Source organism: Pteropus alecto, unplaced genomic scaffold (genome assembly GCF_000325575.1).
Source record: "Pteropus alecto unplaced genomic scaffold, ASM32557v1 scaffold53, whole genome shotgun sequence".
NCBI classification, from domain to species: Eukaryota; Metazoa; Chordata; class Mammalia; order Chiroptera; family Pteropodidae; genus Pteropus; species Pteropus alecto.
This window is the reverse complement of record NW_006434366.1, coordinates 3,924,969-3,941,404: the sequence shown is the minus strand read 5'-3', so window position 1 is coordinate 3,941,404 and position 16,436 is coordinate 3,924,969. Positions and strand designations below refer to the sequence as shown.

Genomic DNA, 16,436 nt, shown 5'->3' with positions numbered 1-16,436 from the left:
ATGGAAAGCAGGGAAGGGTTAGCAAAATGAGAGTTAAAGTTGAACATATCAGCAAAGAGGCAGGTGGCACATCGGTCTGTCTAGAACTTTATCTCAAAAATTACTTATACCTAAATTATCTGCTTATGAGTGGATATTTTACATTATTTAAACAAAGAACATGTTTGATTTGGTTTTGCTCTTAAAGTTTACTTACACATTCTCTTCAGTTTACACAAACAGGAGAGCCTAAGGACAGTCACTTCTAGTCCGTGTGAGGGGAACGTTTTAGCATCTGTGCCCCACGGTAGTTTAGGTTCAGATTGAACTGGAGCAGAACCACCAGTGTTACATACAGTTCAAACACACGCTGAGCAAACACACAAAACTGTTTTTTAAACTAACAAACACGAAGACAATGAAAACTTTATTCTGGGGCTCGCAATGCATATTTTAACTCTTTTAATATTTTCAAAATTTACAAACCAGTATCTCAGGGGAACTAAGTTGAAAGGAGCAAAGCCCTTTTAAAATAGCGTACACTTCCTTGCCTCTCTCAGAAGGGGCACTCGTGCCGGGCGCCCCGGCTCGCGGAATTTCTGCCACTTGGCGCTCTGGCGCGGACGTGCGCCCCGGAAGTCACGGCCAGTGGCTAGCCTGGCGTTACGGGAATTCCAAACACTTCTGAAACAGTCCCCTGTCTTTCAGAGACGTCTTGACGGCCTGATCCCTGGGGTGGTGGCAACAAGCTACAGTCCATCTTCCGACCACCAAGTGTCGGCTGCTTTCTGTCCTCCACAGTGCATTTCAGCTCAGACCTTCAAATTCCGTTTGGCTAAGAAGCTGCAACCTTCCATGGAATGTTGCTTTTTACGTAGGTGTGCATCAGAAGCAGTAATTTCCAAAGCAGATCTGATTTTAGAATACCAACTTGCTACATAAGTTTACCCCCAACCGTATGTGTTTACAGGCAGAGTACTACTTTGTCTGGGCTTATCTCATCTTCGGTGTCTGGGATCGTGGGCAACAGAGCAGATCGAGTCAAACCCCAAAATTTTTGAGGTGACATATCTTTCTTGGTGGCTGTAAATTTCCATCCAATATGGCTTGCACAGATCTTGCACTGGGCAACAGTCCAGGCAAACCTACAAAATGAAGGGAAAGTATCAGCTAAGGAATCACATTTCTGTGCCTCAAGCTTATAACATAACCTGTTAGGAAGACAGATCTACGGCCAAATCCTAAGGCTCAAGAACAAATACTCTGAGCTACACGGTTCCTTGAAACACAGTCCATAAAAAGATTTTTTAATTTGTATGTTTCCCACTTAACTATGCAAGGATGTGGAGATTGGATAACGAAGAGAGTTGCAACATGGAGCTGGAGGAGAGGGCTGTGACGCCCCGGACCACCAGGAAGACAGGGCTGGCCTGAACAGCGTGTTGAATAAGAGTGGACAATCCAGCCAACGTGGTGCTAGGCCCAGAGCAGCGAGCGGACTCACTAATCCCTGCCGTCTGCTGCTTTCCAAGAAAAACGGGACTGACCCAGGATTTGGATGGAACGCGAGACAGGTAACGGCTCTGGACGACAGTCTGGCTGGGGACGCAACGCGAGGAAGGCGGAGCTGGACAGTGCTCTCACGAGTCACAGAGCGCGCTCCCCACACGGCCTTCCTGGGTCGCGACCCCGCGACTCCCCGTGAGCTGACAGGAAATGCGGTGCGTGCGCCTTAACTGGACGCTCACCTTCTTTCTCCCTAACTTTACATTCAACAAGACGATGCAGAAACAGCTGTCTCCAGCCGTTCGTGAAATGAAGGCCACGTGAATGGCGTTCATTTCACTGTCTGGTTCTGATTATAATTCTAACTGCTTGTCTGCCCAGGAACCTGTGTGTTTCTGCAAAATCAGGGAAAAACCAAAAAACACCAAAGTCACCAGCAGCACATTACCCGGGAAACCAGCTGTGCTCTGTGGAAGGCCGGCCTATCAGGTTCAAGTTGGAGGCCTTATACACGGTCAGTGTCTCGTGCACGTAGCCGTGAGGATTCACGTAAGCCGCCATCGGCCCACATAAGGACAGACTACAACAGAATCAGCACAGAGGATGAGTCAAAATGGGGAAAAAGCCTCAAACATGTTTAAAAAGCTGACCAAGAAATGCATTACGGAGCTACTGTTTTTAACCCTTCAGTCAGTTTTAGATGCTGTCAACCTCGGCAGGTTAGCAAGGGGCTTGTCGGTCCAGATGGCTCTCAAGCTGGCCGACAGGAGGGCGCCCTTGGGAGGAAAGGCCAGAAGCCCCGGCCGGCCCTCCCCTGTGCCAGCAGCCTCCTCACTTCCACGGTCTGTAACCACGACCTCGTCACGAAACACCCTCAAACACCGCTGCGTCACCACACCAGGCCACACGCAGCAGCATGTCCTGCTCTGTCCCAGGCCCTCTGCGGTGGAACCCACGTTTGCCTGAAACGCGAGGCTGGAGGCGGGCCTGGGCGGACCCCAGTCCCCAGGCAGGTGTGCTGGGGTTTTCGGCAAGTGGGGGGCAGGGCCACCCCATTTTCTCTGTCGTTGCTGTCAGCGCCCCATCGGGAGGACGTCTCACCTGACCATGAACTAACTCCCCACATTGTAACTAAGGCAGGACGCTTCTGTGAAGGCCGCCGGGAAAACGCACCCAGAATTTTACAAAAGACACAGTGGAGCTCTCACCTGAATATTTCATTTTTGGTGGTTATTTCTGTTTCTTGGCACTGTTTACAGCAGAGAGACGTGCACTAGAAGAGGGAAGGGGTTAGTGGGGCGCCACAGTCACGTGATGCACCGAGCCCCCCAAAGCCACCTTTACCTCCCCGACACTCAAAACTGGAGCCTCAAAGGCAGAGCAAGAAAACACGACCCGAGGCCTGACACGCGCTCACGCGCACGACGCGCGACCCTCTGGGACAGAGAAGGCGGCTGACACGCAGCCGTCCCAGGGATGATGCTGAGCAGAGAAAGGGGTTCACAGCTGAACAGCGCAGAGCAGTTCAAGCTCGTCTGTGACCCCAGGTGACATGCGTACTGTCCTTGTCCTCTCCCGGTTTTCCAGCGGCAGGTCTACGTGGTGGCCCCGGGGTGGCCCGTCGCCCCGACAGTGCAGCCCCGCTCTAGGCCGCCACAAACCTGCCGCCTCCTCACCTTGTTCATGATGTCCAGTTCACAGCGGAGCCGCTGGATGGCGCTGCCGATTTTAAGGAGCTGAATTCTTAACGCGTCGTCAATAGGGAGACAGGCAGCTACTCGGTAAGAAAAATCTGCAAGACATGGGTTTTTCAAGTTCGAAACTGACGAAGCAGGTACCTGTCAGATAACTGATGAGGCAACAGTGCCCTGTTGCAGTCCTGACACGGTTCCCCAAGACACAGTTCCCGCAGTGACAGACACTGCTCAATGCACCAGCCATCGAGTGTAGGCTCTCTGGAGGTTTAAACGCAAGTTCTTTTCCGATACTTGCTTTTATAAACGTCTTCTTTTAAATTAAACAAAAGCTTCACACAAATTACTTCCTAAGAGACTAGAAACATAGCTAAGTGGCACCTAAATAACGGATACAGAGGTCACATGCAAATAAGGTCAGTTTTGGGACGGGGTCACCTTCAGGCACCTTAACGAACGGAAAGGAGTCTGCATTTGCCTAAAACTGGAGTGTCCGCAGCACTTAAGAAGTTGGTTACGATTTAATTAAAAAATACTTTAAAAAGAAAACTGCTCAAAACAAAGGAAATGTGTGCTTTTCAGAACTAATAAAGATATTAGTTTAAAAAAAAAACCTAAAATTCTTGGTTTCATTAAACAGAAAACATCATTTCTTTCTGTGTGACGTCACAGGCCACAGGAAGGAAACTGACTTCATACCTATTGGATTTGCAGGAAGAGAATCATCTTTTAGATTTTCATCCCATTCACGCAGCTGTTTCTTGATTCTATTCATTAAAGTTTCCTAGTTTAAAATAAAAGTACCCATGATAAGGTTGAGACCTTTTACAGTTTACTGTCAGCTCTTCAACATCAGCAGCAGTGTAGGTCACCACGTGCAGTAAAATCTGCGCTAACGTCTGAACGTGTCCGTTTTATGCCTTGCGGGCGCCCTCCCCGCTTCTCAGCCACCTGGAGTGGCCTCTCCGCCCCCTTCCAGGAGCCTGGTCCACGGTGGCCCCTGTAACCGCACTCGCCCTGCCCGCTGCACAGCTCACTCGTCACCTGCTCACTGTGAGAATGCACGCAGACGACACTCTGCACCACGCATGTGCAGTGGCTGGAAAGCTGCGGGGCAGGGTGAGCCGTGGTCCCCATCGGCGCGGTGCTGGCGGGAGTGCTCGGAGCCCTCTGCGTTTGCCCCGGAGCCAGCACCCGGGGGCAGGCGACTCACAGAGGGAGACGCGTGACGTGTGCTGCGTGCCGAGTGCGGCAGGAAGCACCGCCCCGTCTCACGCCGCGTGCGGCAGCTAGCACCGCCCCGTTTTACAGACACTTAAGCAATGGGCCCTGAACCACAGCCGGCACCGGGGAGCTGTCTGAGGACCCGGGTTCTCTGCACTATCGTTCCAGCAGGCCGCTGCTCGGGGAGTTCTGCGTGAGGGGGCCACGCCTAGTGTTCAAATGAGCAGAAACGCTCGTGGCCACGTCAGTGCAGTACCCTGCCTAGGGGTCAGGAGATAACACGTTAACAGACTCATTCAGAAAAAAAACAAACACTGTTAAAGGGTTCTGGAACTTTCCAAGTGTCACTAACACTTGACCCAACAAAAGTTCAAATGCTTCACGAGCCTTAAAATATCTCAACATCTCATCCTGAAGTTAAAAGGCTTAGAAACTGGGAAAACAAAATCTTGTACGTTAAAGGCAAAGTCTACCTGCAGTCTGATCCCTGCCTGTTCTCCTTAAGTGTAACAGATGGCGTTGGTCTTGGGTGGGAAATACCACTGAGTGTGAATGCCTTTGTTTTGTTCTAATGGTCCGTAATCCTGCCCACGTGCCCAAGAAACAAAAAGTTCAAGGTGAGTTACTTACAGCGTCATATAATGAATACAGCCAGCGAGGCCATGAAGTCAAATTTGCACAATGAAACTTTCTCTGAAAACAGAAAAAAAAGTCACTAGTAAAGTGATCTCACACAATGAAGATTCTTATGGTGGAAAGAGCCACATCTGAGAAATGATTTTGGTCCAGGAAAACACTTTTAATTTCAAAAAGATGAAAACTTTGGTAGATAATCCCATAAAAGAGGATTATTAAATTTGACAATCATGTTTTTATATCCTTCAAATGTATATTGCAACTAGAGTTTTGATTCTTTTAAAAATGTTCAAATATTAAAATTTCAGTACTGAGGACAACCTAGCAAAAACAAGATGAGCCTGAAGCATGACTATGTACTTTTACTGACCACGTTATCTGCCTTTCTAGTAATAAGTACCCGTCCAGCATCTACAGTGAAAACCTCAAATTATAACCCGACTGTCTTTGTGTAAAAGCTTTAAATGGCTCTTGACTGAATCGCCATGAAGGCCAATAAGTGAGCCAGTTCCAGAAATAAAATGATCATCTATACCTGACACTTCACGATCTGGTCCCCGTTTCATAAAGCTCAGGGACGGGGGAAAACCATGACGTATGTCTTCCTGTCGTATATCAGGATCAGAATGGAAGCATGCCCACACACAAAAATGTGAATTGTACTTAAAATTCCTGTAGAATTCCAGTATTTGATGGAAAGACTCAATACTTATGGTGTCCTCAAAATATACGTTCAGTGCAGTACCAATGAGAATAGAATTTAGAAGCATACTTTAAAGTTCATCTGGAAAAATAAAAGTGTAAAAGCAAGAACGTTGGAGAGAAATATTTCTCACGACACAAAAATATGACGCATCCGCAGCAGTTCTGTTAAGAGCGAATGGAACAATCCCACAATGAGGTGCTGAGATGCGACGGACTGTCCGGTGAGGTGGGACACTGGGGACGGGGTTCACTCTGAAAGCAGCAGCAAGGCCTAGAAAACGAGCCTGCCCCCTGTGGAGACCGGCCGCGCCCTTACGCCTCAGAACTGTGGCTTCAGCTTTGCCTCCCGACAACGCAGAATGTTCAAAACACACGCGACTCCACTGAAATGGTTTTCTGAAGTGCAGTGGCAGTAACTGGAAGAGCTGTGGAGGGCTCGGCGCGTGGTGACAGAGGGGGCCACTGCAGGAGGAGATCCTATCACGATCAGCAGCGTAAACGATGCCACCCGCCCAGGTACCTCAGCGGCCACCAGTCTGTTCCTCCCTTCACCAGACTCCTGCTCGCTCGCCAGGACTGGCACGGAACGACAGCCTCCGCCCGCTCTGGGGGCTCGCGAGCTAGTGACGCAGGTGCCCGCGCTGTGAGGACGTCCCTGACCACACATAGCCCGCGACTTCAAGACGCTGCTTGTTTTCAGTGTAAACACAGACAACAAACGTCGCCCTGACACCGCTGCTGGTGCTCTGGAACGAGGCGTGAACGACTGTCAGCTTCACAGGGAAAAGCGAATGAGCAGTGAGAGTCAAACCACCTTGAAAAAAGAGCCGTGAGGGGTTGCGGGCCACGCGTTTGCTGACACGTGGACCGTCAGCAGTGGAAACAGCATCGTGCTGACACCAGCAGAGGACGGGCCGGGGGCGCCTCCGGGGAAAGGAGAGTCGGCGTCGCACCCAGAGGCCCCACGTGGGTCCGCGCTTAAAGGTTCTGATTCCACTTAGAGACGAGGTCGAAAGTAAAATGATTACATTTTCAAATTTTTTTAAAAAAATTCCTTCGCACAGAGAAGTCATTTCTAGGTTCTAGAATATAGAAGTATTAAAAAAAATTCAACTACATTAAAAAAAAAAATGCTACTGTGTGACAACACACCAAAAACAAAGTCAGAGATGGCAAACTAGGGAAATGTCCGGAGCCCATTCACCAGGGACAGACACTTCCGGCCGACAGAGGAGTGTCAGTCCCTTCAGGCACCCAGCGTCACGCCTCAGTCACAGAGACGTGCGGCCTCCAGCACGATACTGTACTTCACTCATCACATCGTCTGCAAAGCCCTGGTGACACGGCCAGAGCACGAGCAGGAACAGCCCGCTCAGGCAAGGACTCTGGACGTGTCAGGGTGACTAACGCGGTGGCCTGTCGTCCAGCCAACCCGCTTCTCAAACTGTAGCTGACGCCACCTGTGTGCAGGTGCCACCCCTGGGGACCAGCTCTGAACCACAGGGCGTCACACGAGCGAACATGGCAGCTTCCCAAAGACGGACACCCGCTCCAAAGCCTGAGACGGAAGGGCCGCCCCCACCGGCCGAGGGCGGGGTTCGGTCCACGGCAGCCCGTGACATCACATGAGGAAGCGGACAGGCCAACCTGCTCCCCTTGGAGGCCGCCCTGGGACATGCGCTCGGGCCCTCCCGGCCCCGGGGCTAAGCCGGAGCCAGCACGGGAACAGTGGAAGGCTGAGCTCCGAAGGCGGCGCTGGCACGCTTCCCCACCGCGGCCTTCCTGCCCGCCACACTCGGCTCTGGCTGCCAGGCTGCAGGTGGGCAGAGGCGCCCCCGCCGTGTGGGCACCGCCCCAGGAGAGCCACCGGGGGAGGGACTGCGCGGGCATCAGCTTCAAAGGCGGGACCACAGAACGAGGCGGGCCTACCGGCCTCGCTCCGTGATCACCGGGGACTTCGCCAAGGACCCTCCTGTCAGAACGAGGCTGCCGGGAGCCTCCCAGGATGCTCTGTTCTCAGTGCACACGCTGAGAGAAACGTGGGGTTCGAGGTTAACTGACCACGTCCCAGGAGCACTCCACTGCGGGGCCCTCTGACTCTCAGTGCCTTTTCTGCTGCAAAGGCAGGGGGCCAGCGACTGGCTTGAGTGAGCTCAGGGTCACCCGAGCCTCCTGCGACTCTGACCACGCCGGCCCCTTCAGACACGAGCCCCCGGGATGCACGGCTTCCGGTTGCGGGCTGTACAGGTCACGTGAACCGACCACAGAGAGGAGTGGATGGAGCCCCAGACCTGTGCAGACTCAAGCGCTGCTGGGTCATCTGGCGCCAGGATCAGTCATAGTCCAGCTACAGGGGCGGTGAGGCCAGTGCCACCTGCCACCCCACCCGCCTGCCCTAGACTGACGGGCTCTACGTGGTCTCCCCAAAGTAGGGCGGTCTGTAGATCTCCTGGGGTCCAGAATAGATCGGCTGCCAATCCCTCGTGGCCTAGTGACCTAGATGCACATTTCAGAGCCCAGCAAACTCTACTCGGAGTTTAACCCAGAGAACCCTTTAACCAGTGTGCAAGGCACAGGGGCTGGAGCAGCGTGCACCCCAAGAGTGCGCGTTCTCTCGTCCTCAGCCCCTTCCGTCCCGTCCCTGGCACCCGAGAACACACAGACCGTGGGCGAGTGTTCCAGAATGCAGGAACACTGGGCGCTGAGACGAGGGTGAGGTTGGAGGGGCTGGGCCCCGACAAGCGCCGCCGGCCTGGGCTCCCCACGCCATCTGTCCTCGCCACGCAGGGCCCGTGAGAACCCCGCTGCCAAGGCCTGACCGGTGGACAGGAGCAGGCTGAGCTGCCCCAAGCAGACTCTTACCCTGGACCCCAAGGCTGTGATCAGACGGCCAGGTCCGGCCAGGACGACTTTAGAGCAGCAGAGTCACGGTCGCCCTGCACTTAGAAGTTTGCAAAGCGGTCATCTTGATTTCTGCATGCTTCGCCACGTTTGACACCCCGTCGCGGTGTGGAGGGACTGTTATAAAAGTCAAAATGCTTACCGCCTCCCCCAAAACGTCCAGCGACTGAAACCCACGACCATCGGAATACGGCAGTGCAGCAGCGTCTCGCGAAGTCTGTCAGCGCACTGCCCCAGGGCCTCCCAGTGCCCAGCACGACTCAGCACTGAACCACGACGAAGCCCCAAACCCCTCCCGGAAGCCCAGGTTCCCGTACGGACTCACAGTCACACTTCCGAACCTCCCACTGTCCTGTTAAAATCAACGAGGGGGGCAGGACACTCAGGGTCTGGCTAGGGCCCGAGGAAGTCTCGCACGGCTACACGACTGCCGCCCATGAACTTCAGGCTGTGCCTGTCAGGCCCGTTAGGATCTTAGTTTTGGGGCTGCTTGAATCTTCAGGCAGTTGCCTTGTAACTTTCTCACTAGGCTCTTCTCGGACACGCTAGTCGAAGCACACCATGCCGTGTCACCGGCTGTCAGCTAGAACACGGAGTACCAAGTCCCAAGAACAGGGAGCGGGAGTCCCCAGGTCCTGCCTGGGGCTGGGTGAGTGCGGCCTCAGACCATCGGGCCTCCTCCGAGAGGGTCCCCGTGAGTCACGCCCACGGCGCAGCCTCCCCGCTCTGCCTCCCCCAGCCCTGCCATGGGGGCGGGGGGAGGATTTTCCCACGTTAGACGAATCTCAGCCGGCCAACTTATTCCACGCTTAAAAACTAGCAAACTCTTCCTTTAGGCAGAGATCACAGGTGTCAACATTTCATGCATCTCACATGTGAGCAAAGACAGGCTTGTCTGCCTTTTCCCACGAGAGCGACCTGGCCGAAGGGGTGCGTGAGGATCGCGCCCGACAAGGCGCCTGCCCCAGCGCCCGGGCCCCCCATCTGTGCTGTGGCCGTGCTGGGTGAGCCGGCGAGCAGCCCCTGTCACAGGAGCTGCAGGGAGGCGGGCACGCTCAGGTGCTGCCCCAAACCCGCCTTTAAGGTCACGTGTTTATGACTCGGGGGCCAAACACCTGATGCGATTCGAGTTCAGGGAGAGAATCGTATGGAATTAAGAACCGCACGCTGTCCATGAGTCCACAGCTGGCAGGCGTAACGGCGAGGACGCCTCCTGCTTCTGCGAGCCGCTTCCACACTAACAGAAGCTGCCGCTGTGGCCGAGACGGGGGCCACAGGCGTCGGGGGAGGTCCCCGCGAGCTGTCTGTGTCCTTAGAAAGAGCCCCCCGTGAAGCGTTAGTGTCTCACCTTCTGGTACTTCTGCCACCACCGGTGAGAGCACTGGTCCTCCCGGGAGACGGGCTTGGAGGGGAAGAGCTGGCGCCGGCTGAGGGACTCCAGCTGCACGGCGGACATGGTGGGCGGCAGCACGCACTCGGGGAGGATCTGCACCTTGGCCTGCTGGATTCTGAAACAGCCGGGCAGGGCGTTCGCTTTCGAGACAAACTAACAAACTACTAAGTTTCTAAGCATGAGACTAATTTTACACACTACAATTTTCAACGTTTTCTTTTTTAAACATATTCTGCAAATGCTGATGTTAAGATCCAAGAAATTTTCAACAACACCGTATTTCATCAATCATACCAAAGTTAAAATCAAACATAACCTAAGGGGCAGATTTCCAATCTCACTGTGGAATGGAATGGGAGATGTTTTACATTTCAGATAAATACACAGTCTATAAATGAAAATTAAAAAAAGTCAGCGTATAACCACATACCACCGCGCATCCTGGTATTTCTCAATCTCTTGGACTCTCTCGGCTCCTCGCCCCTCCCTTCCCCCCACCTCAACACGCCTGACGCTTACACCTCCCATTCTCAACAACCCCCTGACCGCAGGTGTAGGAAGACAGAGGAAGAGAAAAATCAAGAACCCATTCACGTGAGTAAGTTAAAATACAACTAATTGCACGTAGCCTTACCTTCTACGTGACATCTCATTCTCAAACACTTAACCTGAATGTGCAAAGAATCAAAATACACGTTATCTTTTACTTAAAAATTATTTATACTCTCGTGATAATAAGTCAGTCTCCAGAAAGCTACTTGAGGATGTCACGGCCGCAGACATCTTTGCGTGGACTGGCGCCAAGGAGAGGGTGGCGCCTGTGAGCTGTCTTCTCGGGGAGGGGGGCGCGTACCCCCCGGTGGACAGCCCTGAGATGTGGGTGTCAGTAGGCCACATGCTGGGACGAAGCACTGTCAGCCTGACGGAGTCGATGGCATGTTAAAAGTCACTGCTTCGTTATTTATTTAAAAATTCTAAAGTGGTCTTTCAATATTAACCACTGTCTTGACCAATAAAAATAGGTGAAATTTTGATATTTATAAAAATAACTGTCTGGAAATACCTCGGTTTAATTTAATGGTCACAGAAGACTCACTCCACTAACTCCATGTCTCTCCTGCCAGCTCAGGCTGATGTCCGCGTGACTTTGGAAAACGCTTAAAAAATGCCAGCATTCGAGCTGCGTTCAGATGTTCTAAAAACACACCAAATCTCGGCGTTCTTCACCTGACTCATGAACACAAACATGTGGTGATCGTATTTTTAAAGCAAAAGTGTCTGCAGCTTTCTACAGACATCTAGAAACGGATCCTCCTTTAAGGCAATCAGGAATTACGAACGGTTGTCCCTGACAACGGTGGGCAGTGACAGAAGTTCCAGAACGCAGCGTTGCTGGGGGGCCGGCCCCGATCACGCCGCAGCCTGCGGTGCTGCCTGGCGCTCTGCGAGCGCACACGGGGCCCGGGGCAGACAGCGGGCCCTCCCGGCCGCTGAGCTTTCTTTTTAACGTACACCAGTTCTGTTTCCTTCCAACCCGTTCATGGCAACCGTATGTGATTGCTGTTACATTCATTTCCATAGATATAAAAAGCAATAAAATGAAATTGCTTCAATAAATATCAGGTTGAGCCATAAAAAACGCTTTCAGATGTGGTTCGGACAGTTCTAGGGAATTAGTCTACGAATCTGGAAGGATTCTGCCCTGAGACGCCTTCTGTGAAGCGGTGCTGCAGGCAGACACGACAGGCAGATGAGGCACAGCAAAAGTGGCCCACGCAGGACAGGCGGCCAGGACAGCCAGCCGCTGGCTCTGCCCAGTGAAGTGGCCGACGTGCACGCCCGGTGTGCGTGTGGACCCTGGTACGGCTTCCAGCTGTAAGCAAGTGCCTGACGATGTCGGTCGCAATTATGACAGGTCGGAGAACTTTCAACTCTGGGCCGGGCACAGACAGCCTCCTCCTTCCACAGGGGTTCTGAAGAGTCACAGTGACTCAGCGGCACAATCCATTTCTAAAATTAACTTTTCAAATACTTCCACGTGCACAGGAGACACCGTAAAAAGGTCGGAAGGTGGCAGGGTACTTTTTACGCGTGCAGGGTCGTTTGTGTGAAGGATAGGCGACTGGCATCGAGCTAGTGGCTGGCCCTCCCGGTGAGTGCCCGGGGCACTCAGCACGGTGGTTTGCAAGGGGGGGCCTCGAACGGTGCGCCCCGACTCACCAGTGGATGACGTCAGGCTAGACACTCGGCCTCCCCATTCAGACGGGAGAGGGCGGCACTAGTGACTTGGGGGGTTCCTGCGTCCCACCAGCTCTGGTGACGTGGCTGCAGGACCAGGGGGCGGAAAGCAGAGGAGCCTCACCCCACGGAGGCTCTTCCATGAGGCGGCCTCCTGGGGGTCTGCGCAGGGCGGGGACGTGGCCTTTCCGAGCCCGGCCCAGCCCCCCAGCTTTGACGCCCGTGCTCTAGTCTGAAGACATCCTTGGACGGTGTGCAGAGCTACAGGCTACCGGCACCTTGTGTTCAACATGGCTGTCCATGGTTGCAAGCCACCAGCACCAAGACAGACTCAGATGCGCTTCTCCCCACGTCGGTTCCCGTTTTAGGTTCTGGAACTCGGTACTCACAAGGAACAAGTATTTCCTAAGCCTGAGGACAGCAAGCACTTTAAATGTGGCCCTGCTGGTCTACCCCACAGCCATGAACAGCTGCTACCGCCTCCCGTGCGGGGCCTGGGGGGATACCCTTCCTCCATCCAGGCGACGATCGGGGTCCAAAACGCAGAGCACAAAGTTGTCTCGGCCTCGTCCCCGCACGGCTCGCCCACTGAGGCGCAGACATGCACCCTGGGACAGCGAGGGTCCCGCCCTGTGCTGTGTCCAGAGGCATCGGGAGAGTGAGGCTGGCAGTCTGGGCGCTGGCCACAGCCCCCAAGGGCTGCCCGGCCCTTCCACGTCTTCATTTTTATGATATTTATGAACGCCCAGTATAACAAAAGTTCCCGCCCTCGTGCAGCGCACATTCTTTTTTAAATCTTAAAAAAATCCTCAGAATCGCCATGTGTTCATAAGATGTGACCAGAGCGACCAGGAGGCTGGACGAGTTGTCCGGCCCTGGCTGTGGCTGAGGGACCCGAGAGTTTGCCTCTGCCTGCGACTTCACAGGGGGCGTTGTGTGCCGGGGGGCAGGGCCGCTCCCTTGGGAGATGAATGCGGTATCAGGACAGACGGGTTTTTTCTCTTGTCTTTTTAAGAGAATAAAGTAAGGTGCACTGGATTTTTAAAAATGAGTTTAGTATTCCTTAAACTTATGACAAACCTCTGACTATGGGAGCCGAGCTAAAGTAACCACCAAAACAGCACAGAGAATTTCTGTATTTTATAAGGTACAGAGCCCACAGTGTCTACTGATCACTTACGTTACGTCACGCGTTTACGGGTGCTAAATTCACACTGGACGTGGGCAACAGATGCACAAGGTTTCCACAGCTCGGGCAGCAGCGGTACCCAGCGAGGCCGGACACCACAGCCGTCCTGGTGAAGAGCCCACGAGCCTCTGGCCTCCCCACACTTTTTCACTCTGAAAGGTCTTCAATCCCAAAGAAGCCACACCCCGGTGACACTGCACTCTGGGTTTAAATCACTGTTCTTGAACCTGGGGGGACAGCAGAATCGCCCAGAAACCACGAAAAAAGGTGCTGCAGCCTCGTCCCAGGCTAATCACTTCCCAGGGACGGGAGGCGAGGCTGGAGCTCAGGCTTCTTTAGTTTTAAAAACCTGCCAGGTGCCGGGGATGCAGAGCAAACCTGAAAACCACTCGGCTAAATCTCCAAAGCGGGAGGACGACTAGCGAAAAGTCACGAGGCCGCAAGGTCAGCAGAAGCAAAGAGACTGAGGGCCCCGTCCGCGCTGAGACGCTCGCGCGGCTGAGGTGACGGGGCCCCTTACCCGTCCGACTGCGTCCTGAGCTCCAGGACCTTGAACCGCTGCCTGCCCACCGCCTTCACCTTCACGATCTCGCTGCCGAAGTCCTGCTCCTCCCGGTAGGCGTAGATCTCCGCCGTCGTCCCGAACTGGGCTTCCCTTTCCTGGACGTTGCTTTAAAAGGAACCGGTTTGAACATTTAATGTTTACATATGCCAAGGTGACAAAAGCAGCACGTGTGGGAAAACAATTTGTAGTGACCAACCTTTACTGCAAAGTTATTATGATCTGTTTATTTTAGTATCAGGTGGGGGATTTACATCTCTAAGGAGCCGTCATAAAGCACAATGAGCACTTTTAAAGAAAGAATGGATTCTAGTCACTGAAACTGACCTAGGGCTGACGGAAATGTCTCCCGAAGCAAACACCCTCCCTTCGGCAGAGGCAGCCGGCCCTGCCCTGGGCGGACACTTCCTGTTGGCTTCCTGCCTCGGAGTGGGGACTCCACAGGCCGCCTGCCTGTCTCCCAGCGCCTGCCTGCCCCTGCTCTGCAAGGGGATGCTGACAGGGGACAGCAGCCTCTCCTCACTTTAAAGTGCGGAAGCCCTCCTCTTTAAATACGGTTCTCGAAAACGAGTCTCTAGAAGAGTTTCATGAAATATCAACGATTCAACACGGTCCCTACCAGAAAGTCCAACTGCGCGGGAGGCAGACGGCTGGTCTGGGTGGTAGCCGACGGGGGTGGCGGAAGCCCCCGCCCCACAGCCAAGGCCGCCCGCCTGCCCCAGACCGCACCTGTACGCAAGGACGGCGAAAGTCCGGTCCTTCTGGATCAGGCCGCGCACCATGCTGACCTCCTGGGGGCTGAAGAGCCGCAGCGGCAGGGTCTGCCCGGGGATCAGGACCACCACCACCTGCGGCAGCACGGGGATCAGCTGGCAGCTGTCGTCGTCATGCAGCGTCCTGCCGTGGAACTCCTCCATGTCGGCGCCCAGGTACTGTCGGCGAGCACACGGCTGCGTCGGCTCACGGGCCCGGGGGGCACCGACGCCTGTCTGCACACAGCCCCCATGTCCGCGTCCCGCGTGCAGGTCTAACCCGGACCCCAAGCGTGTTGTGAAGACTCTCGCACGTATAGATTCAAGAGTGTTTTTTAGTTCAAAGTATTTTAGTTTGACTAAGAAAGAGCCAGCCGTAAGTCCAAATGTCACACGGGACAAGGATGTTCGTATGATAAATGACCCCCAATCACCTAACACGGAACAGGAGAGACTTCAGCAGCGACACGACTACGCCAGGAAGGGCGACGATGCCTCAAAGAACCGCACCAGGATTTAGTACGCAACGCCTTAAAAATCGCGGTCCGGCGCGTGCAGTTGGCAAGGGGCCCAGGTCCTCGCCCGGTTTCAGGCGCGAGGCGACATACAGTGCGTGCTAAGATCGGTCACTGGAGTTTAGGGACTCTACCTACAGTTGCCTGTAGCCCGTGGAGCTGCGGCCACATTACTCACCGTGTGTGACGTGGGCAGGCTGGTGTCGAAGTTTATGACGTTTGGTTTTTGGGCTTCTTTGCTATCCTGGTCTTCGACTTCCATTTCGATGGCATCTTCTTCCTCACTCTCTGCTGCATAGGGGGGACCGTGTGCGGCAATGTCGGCTGGGCCCCCCGTGCTTGCCTCTGCCCACCTCACCCGGTCAACGTAAGAGTCAGAGAAGCTGCAGGTGCAGGACGCAGCGTCCCTGAGTGCCCGCGTGGCCTGGTACGTGTGCTCGTCCTTGGCTCCCTGCTGGCCACCCCACTCCACGCTTTACCTGGACATGTCCCTTCTATGCTCCAGCATCCCACCCGGGACACCGCGTGATACCGAGCTGACTCCTTGGCCTTGTCCCCAGTGGGCCTCGCAGCTCTGACAACCGGGCAGGTGTCCTGCTCTCTCCCCTAGTCAGGGTTTGCTGGTTTTCTCAGGATTTGACCGTGACTGTGCGTCTTGGGGAGGGCGACCAGGGGCGGAGGGCCACGTGCAGCAGGTCAGGGGTGCACACTTCACCGTGACCGTCACTGCAGAAGCCGGCAGGGCCCAGGCTGCAGCCGTGTCTGTCAGGCTGCCCACTGCAGCGGCTGTTCCCCCAACCCCCTACACCGCACCCTCTGGAAGGGGCCCACGGGGCACAGCCCCACGGGGGGCCGAGGGCGAGGAACCGCGCCACCTCCCCGAGGGGCACCGACAGGCAGACTCTAAACTCTTCCATGCGAGGGGCCGCCCCTCCCTGTAGCTCATTCTGACACCGCGGACAGCTCCTGCCGCCCATTAAACCTCGTTTCCTCATCCGAAAAGTGACAACATGAGGGATACTAAGGTCCTTTCGAACGCAACTTTAAAACATTCCTACAGAGGACAGAAAGGAAGGGAGGGAGAGAGGGGGTAGGGGGAAGGAGAGGGGAGAGGAAAGAAGGAAGGAGGGAGGGAGGGAGGG

At 54.3% G+C, this 16,436-nt stretch overlaps 1 protein-coding gene across 1 annotated transcript in view; it reads right to left on the bottom strand.

Annotated features, from left to right (window-relative positions):
* Positions 1-75: 75 nt before the first annotated feature.
* The window catches only part of CRBN (cereblon), a 17,805-nt gene continuing 1,444 nt past the window's right edge, over positions 76-16,436 (bottom strand). Inside the window, exons 2-11 of the mRNA XM_015587186.2 lie at positions 15,473-15,585; positions 14,757-14,959; positions 13,986-14,135; positions 9,994-10,153; positions 5,034-5,096; positions 3,879-3,963; positions 3,162-3,277; positions 2,694-2,758; positions 1,934-2,065; positions 76-1,124 (exon numbers count right to left, since the gene is read on the bottom strand). Of these exons, the coding sequence (XP_015442672.1) occupies positions 944-1,124; positions 1,934-2,065; positions 2,694-2,758; positions 3,162-3,277; positions 3,879-3,963; positions 5,034-5,096; positions 9,994-10,153; positions 13,986-14,135; positions 14,757-14,959; positions 15,473-15,585 (1,268 nt within the window). The 3' untranslated portion in view covers positions 76-943. The remainder of the gene's footprint in view (positions 1,125-1,933; positions 2,066-2,693; positions 2,759-3,161; positions 3,278-3,878; positions 3,964-5,033; positions 5,097-9,993; positions 10,154-13,985; positions 14,136-14,756; positions 14,960-15,472; positions 15,586-16,436) is intronic.